The 6311-nt window shown below is 38.9% G+C and overlaps 1 protein-coding gene across 1 annotated transcript; it reads left to right on the top strand.

The window, feature by feature from the left end:
• Positions 1–1514: 1514 nt before the first annotated feature.
• On the top strand, positions 1515–2843 carry LOC117539716 (potassium voltage-gated channel subfamily S member 3-like). Its single transcript, XM_034205979.1, has one exon. The coding sequence runs from the start codon at positions 1515–1517 to the stop codon at positions 2841–2843; it is 1329 nt and encodes a 442-aa protein (XP_034061870.1).
• The last annotated feature ends 3468 nt before the right edge of the window (positions 2844–6311 follow it).

Here is a 6311-nt window from a genome sequence, read left to right as displayed (position 1 = left end):
CGACAAATGTTTTATGGGGGGTTTTCTTATTAGTTTGAGCAATTTTTTTACATTTTACATATTAAAATGAATTATCTGACAAATGGTGAAGGCCATGAAGACGTGCTAACAAAAGTGGAAACAAGTGCTAAACAGTGCTAAAAAAGTTCTTAACAGTGCACAAGTGATCCATTGACTATTACTCTGTGGGGATTGTTTCTTTTGCACATAAGATTTGCAAACATCGAATGTACTACCTCGGATGTTAACTAATAGTTTTACTTTTATTTTACAAAAAAGTGTCACGTTTTTTAAGACAAAATGTCACAGCACAGCAAAGCCCAAATGACCTAGAAACTATTCACAACAAAATGAAAAAAAAAGAGGTAGCCCTCAAAGAATGAAGTGAGCACTCGGCCAAAATAATCATAAAATATTAACAGTGATAAATGTGGCACACCTTAAATGAGCAGACGCGCCCTGGATTCCGGTAGTACATGACACATTAAAGTTTAAAGTAGTGTAAAACAGCCTGATAGTGAGGAATAATGTGCCAGCTGTGATCGATGTCCCGTTTCCGCTCTGCGCTGTACTCTCCACCACAACACGGCGGAGAACAACACGGTCACACCGGACTCCAAGTGAAGCAGCCGCAGGACAGCATCGGAACTCAGGTGAGATGCTGTTATATTTCCTCCAGTTTTAAGTTTGTGCAGAGATGTTAAACACTTTAAATAACTCCCTTGTTTAACCGTTGACATTATTTGTATTTACTTGTGCACCGTTTTTTGATTATTTTGTGCGTAAAATCCAATTTCCTTGAATTTCTTTCCGGTTTTCTTTCACTTTACTATTTTACTTTTCATGTCTCTCCGTTGATTTTTTTTCTAGAGTCTATAAACTACTTTTAATGCTGCAGAAACGCCAAATCTGACCTTGGTTTGCCATTTCCCTGTAATTTGAAGCTATCGTTCGTAACACAATACAAAAGTGATACTGGCTTCAGGGCTGCAAGCAGGAATGACAGCTGGTATTGATAACTGTTGACCGGATACCAATTTGACGTTATGTAAGATGTTGACGTAGTTATGTTCAAATATGGTCAACACTAGTGTATTCTGAGCCATTGGTAGAGAAAAAAAAACATATAATTGAGCTCACCAATTGTTATGTTAAGTTATAGTCTATGCATTTTACACAACTAACGTAAAAATTTGAATAAATGTTGATCATTGCTTGCAAAAAAGTTTCATATAAAGTCATGCTACTTAAGTGTAACTAGTGTATTTCATTTTTTGGAAACTTTTAATCTTTTGTAACTCAAATGCCAAGTGATGTTTAACCTTCCATTACAGGGTGCAACAGAAACCCAGATGCAACTTGATGCTTGACGCTCTGCTGTAATACATCAATGTGATCAAATGACATCGAAGAAAGTGTAAGGTTCTCTAGTTACACTGTCTTCGTCTGCCGGCAGCTAAGCCCCTGAGATTGTCACCGAGAATAGTCGACTGCCACCTAAAATCTTGGTCAGGATGTACGGACAAATCCTTCATCCGCACAGCCCCGATGATTGCTTTATTAATGTCAATGTTGGTGGTTTCAAACAGCGAATGAAGCACGGCGTTCTGAATCGATTCCCACAGACACGTTTGGGTCGCCTCCTGTGTTGCAGCACCAAAGAAGCAGTCCTGGAGCTCTGCGATGACTTCACTCCCTCGGAAATGGAGTACTACTTTGACCGCAATCCGCGTTTCTTCTGCTACGTTATCAACTTTTACCTCACAGGCAAAATCCATCTGGTGGAAGGGTTGTGCGTGGTGTCGTTCGTCCAAGAGATTGAGTATTGGGGCATCAAGGAGCGCCACCTGGACTACTGCTGCAGCAACAAATTCTATGAACTGATGCAGCTTGCTGAAGATAAGAGCTGGGATCAGAGAAGTGATGAGTTGCAAAGTTCAGGCTCATCTATTGAGGAGCTGTCAGTTTTGAAGGATGACATAGAAATGTTTGAAGGCTCCTGGTGTGCTGATGTTCGCAGGAATATCTGGATTCGACTTGAGGATCCAGCCTACTCTACTTCAGCCAAAGTGATGGCTGTAGCATCCCTGAGTGCGGTCATTGTCTCAATTGTTGCCATGTGCGTCCACAGCATGCCGGACTTCAATCAAGTGGATCACAATGAGAGGGAGATTGAAAACCCCATTCTGAATTTCTTTGAGAACCTCTGTGTTCTGTTCTTCTCTGGAGAGTTTCTTCTTCGTCTGGCTGTTGCACCGTCAGCCAGGAAGTTCTTGTGCAGCCCTCTCAATATCATCGACCTAATGTCAATTATGCCCTTCTATTTCACTTTAGCTTGTGATTTACTGGCTGATAGTGAGAACACAGACCTCGAGAATGTTGGAAAAGTGGTGCAGATCTTTAGGTTGATGCGAGTGTTTCGCATCCTAAAACTGGCTCGCCACTCATCGGGCCTTCGCTCTCTCGGCGCTACACTGCGAAACAGCTCCAGTGAAGTAGGGCAGCTGGTGCTTTTCTTGTCTGTGGGCATTTCAATGTTTTCTGCTCTCATTTACTATGTGGAGAATGAATCTCAAGAGTCAGAGCTGCAGACTATGCCTATTGGCTGGTGGTGGGCCACCATTAGCATGACTACAGTGGGCTACGGGGACACTTTCCCTGTTACACCAGCTGGGAAGCTGGTAGGATCCGTGTGCATCCTCTGTGGGCTGCTGATCGTGGCTCTGCCCATTACCAACATCTTCAATAAATTCTCCAAGTTCTATGAGAGGCAAAAACTGATAGAAGCTAAAGCTGAACCCTCTACAGCAAGTACAGGAGTGTTACCAAGCAGTGAGTCTTAAGTTGGGTCTGTGGCACTCAGTCAGGGGTCCGTTAATACGTTTGGCCAAGGAAAAGAGATTAGCAGAGGGATTTTACTGTGATAAATGGCTTAGAATTCAAAGGTCAAGCAAGTGTTTTTCTTGTGTAGTGGCAAATATCTTCATGGACAAAGGACGTTTTTGACATTTTGGGATTTTTGCTTAATCATTTTCTTGTTTTCAGTTAAATAAAAAGATTGATACAACATTTGAACTTCCCAACCATGTACAGTAAATAAGAGATGACATTTTTTATTAGGCCAACCCGGGAGATTAGCATCACACTAGTTCCCTCCCTGAAAAAACATTGGAATTTTCCATTGAATTTTTGCAATATTGTGAGCTCTCTAACAAAGTTAATGAAACGTACACGTGCTGTTCAGCCTGATAATCTTCACAAATGACACCACAGTCACATGACATTGTGTCATTGCTTTTAAGCCTAATGTGAGCTATAGTGTTCAGTGTGCTGAGGTTTAAAAGCCATATTTAGCACTTGATAGAAAAAAAGGGTGGGAGGGGGGGTTATTGATTCAAGGTATTTCTATTGTAGGAAAAAACTGTAAAATACCTTAAGCTTGTATTAAAACTACAGAGTTTATTTCAGGCATAACATTTAAAAAAAATGTACAGTCTCGTCAAAGGAACTGATCTGAAAAAATGTAACTGGCACCACTAGCCTGTCACCCTATTTTAAGCCTAATAAGATTAGAAACAGGTGAAAATGGCTGAAGCTTTGTCCAAACGTAAGAAATCTCAACCCAGTCTCACAAAAAAACGTGTAATAACTACGTTGGTCCACAACTTGGGACGTAGTATTTCTATAAAAACGCCTCTGAAATTGTAAGATCCCTACGGTTTTTTTCACCATTCATTTCCAATGGCTGGCGTCTATGTCAAGTGATCTTCAAATGTCTCCCTGCAGAAAAAAAAACATGGCCGACATTCGTTTTATTCTCGGTGGTAAATGCCTATTTTAAGGTTAGTTTGGCCATTCAAATGCGTTTTGATGTCATTTGATGCGAGAAATATGAGTTGTTATTTCAGATTATGTGTGCAGTGGATGTACATGATCTTTAGTTTGCTAGTTATTACGAAGATTACTTCAGGAAATTGTGTCCATTCAACGTTTTCATTGTTACCAAGGTGGTTGCTTGGGACGCTGCTATCGATATTATTTCTGTTATGTTGCGTAACTGTTTAATGGTGTTATCTTTATTGCTACCCCCTTCCCCGTCAATGTATAGTGTTGGTCCACAGCGCAAACATATTAGTGTAACAAAATCCGCATCTAAAATTGTGGCATAGATATGTTATTTTTGAACAGCACTTGAAATGGGATGGAACCACGGCAGACTGTCCAAAACTGGATTTGAACGGGTCCACATAGTATTAAACTGTGTACATCCCTGGAGGTTAAGGGGATAGAAACACTCAAATTTAAAACATATAATTAATAAATGGGTGAAAATAGCTTATGCCCATAATGGGCAGCATTAATATATACCCACATGCCAGCTAAGGTCAGAAGAGCTTTATTTAACAGCTGGTCTTATGTCTGTGACCCCTCCTGTTGTTAATTGATGAGCCTGAAACATGCACTTGTCAAGGTTCAGAGGCACATTTTGCAAATCTGGCAGTAGCCATCGATCATCTTAAGATAAGATATACTTTATTGATCCCAAGTTGGAAACATTTGCGTTACATCAGCATGTGTAACAGTTGTAAATATGCAGTGGTGTTTATTTGTAAATCATTTAGTATAATCACACAAATTCTGTGTTTTATATAATTCTATGTTCTTTATTTATTGAATGTTCAATACCTGACAAGGTCGGAGATGAAAAACTTGGGTCGCAGGTTCCTCAACAGTGCATTACAAGTGTACCTGTGTATACCTCCACCATTAAACTGTCCTATTCTGCACATTTCTTATACTATCTACATACATCTTATAAGAGTATAATGTATAATATCAGTTAAAATAAGTGCTTCAACATAGTTAACATAGGTATACACACATATTGATAGATGTGTTGTAATGCACTGTTGAGGAACCTGCGACCCAAGTTTTTCATTCATTGCATAACTACACCGTAGTTGTGTAGGCCTATATGATATGTCAATAAACCTTAGAAAATCTTGAAATCTTGAAAGGGATGTGCAAAATAGTCATTATATACAGTCTTTAATTAACTATTAGTAGAGAATAACGAGTAATGAATATACTTTATAGGGATCCTATTAATATCTAATAATAAAATAATGAAATTCAATAACATGCTTTAACCACTAGGTGTCCCTTTATATCAGCTGTGCACCTTTATGGTGTAAATACAGCCTATCTACCAATTGGATCAAATATAAAAGTCAGCCGAATTAGTGTTGATACTGCAAGGAGACGTATTGTGTGAAAAGAAATGTAAGATGCTGTTTAATGGCTGATATATTTATGATCCATCTAGAGAACTACGGCAGATATGTAATATTTAATGCAGCCGAACCGTGTATTACAATGCCGTTATGTGATGACTTTCAAAGAGAAAAGCAAGCACACTCGGAATAAAGTATTATTTTATTTTGAAAAAATGTTTTCGGTCTGTTTCCGGTATTTGTTTATGACGATATGGTGTGAGATGTGAGATGTGAGACTGGGTTGGAGAATTGCACAGGGGGAAATAACGTTTCTATGACACAATTTTAGATGCAGATTTTGTTAAACTAATACGTTTGCGCTGTGGACCAACACTATACATTGACGGGGAAGGGGGTAGCAATAAATATAACACCATTAAACAGTTACACAACATAACAGAAATAATATCGATAGCAGCGTCCCTAGCAACCACCTTGGTAACAATGAAAATGTTGTATGGACACAACTTCCTGAAGTAATCTTCGTAATAACTAGCAAACTAAAGATCATGTACATCCACTGCACACATAATCTGAAATAACAACTCATATTTCTCGCATCAAATGACATCAAAACGCATTTGAATGGCCAAACTAACCTTAAAATAGGCATTTACCACCGAGAATATAACAAATGTCGTCCATGTTTTTTTTTTCTGCAGGGAGAAATTTGAAGATCACGTGACATAGCCATTGGAAATGAATGGTGAAAAAAAACGTAAGGATCTTACAATTTCATAGGCGTTTTTGTAGAAATGCTACGTCCCAAGTTGTGGACCAACGTAGTTACTACACGTTTTTTTGTGAGACTGGGTTGGAAATCCAACTACCAGCATATTTCTTGGCCAGCGGACACTCCAGGTAGTAACTGGCCCTTGCCAGGAAATAGTCTGGCATATTTCCCCTGTTAATCAGCACAATAGATCAGATTAATAAAATATATTAAGTTCAAATAAATAAAATACATGTCAGTTAGTAAACTTTATAGGTTAATGTGGCTAAATATTTTTGCCGGATGCTGGCTGAGCATAGCAA

The sequence above is a fragment of the Gymnodraco acuticeps genome, unplaced genomic scaffold, assembly GCF_902827175.1.
Source record: "Gymnodraco acuticeps unplaced genomic scaffold, fGymAcu1.1, whole genome shotgun sequence".
NCBI classification, from domain to species: Eukaryota; Metazoa; Chordata; class Actinopteri; order Perciformes; family Bathydraconidae; genus Gymnodraco; species Gymnodraco acuticeps.
Note: the sequence above shows the minus strand (reverse complement) of the source record. Positions and strands in the feature narration are given on the sequence as shown.

Coding starts and splice junctions, on each gene's coding strand:
- LOC117539716 (XM_034205979.1), top strand. CDS start 1,515: ATGTACGGACAAATCCTTCATCCGCACAGCCCCGATGATTGCTTTATT.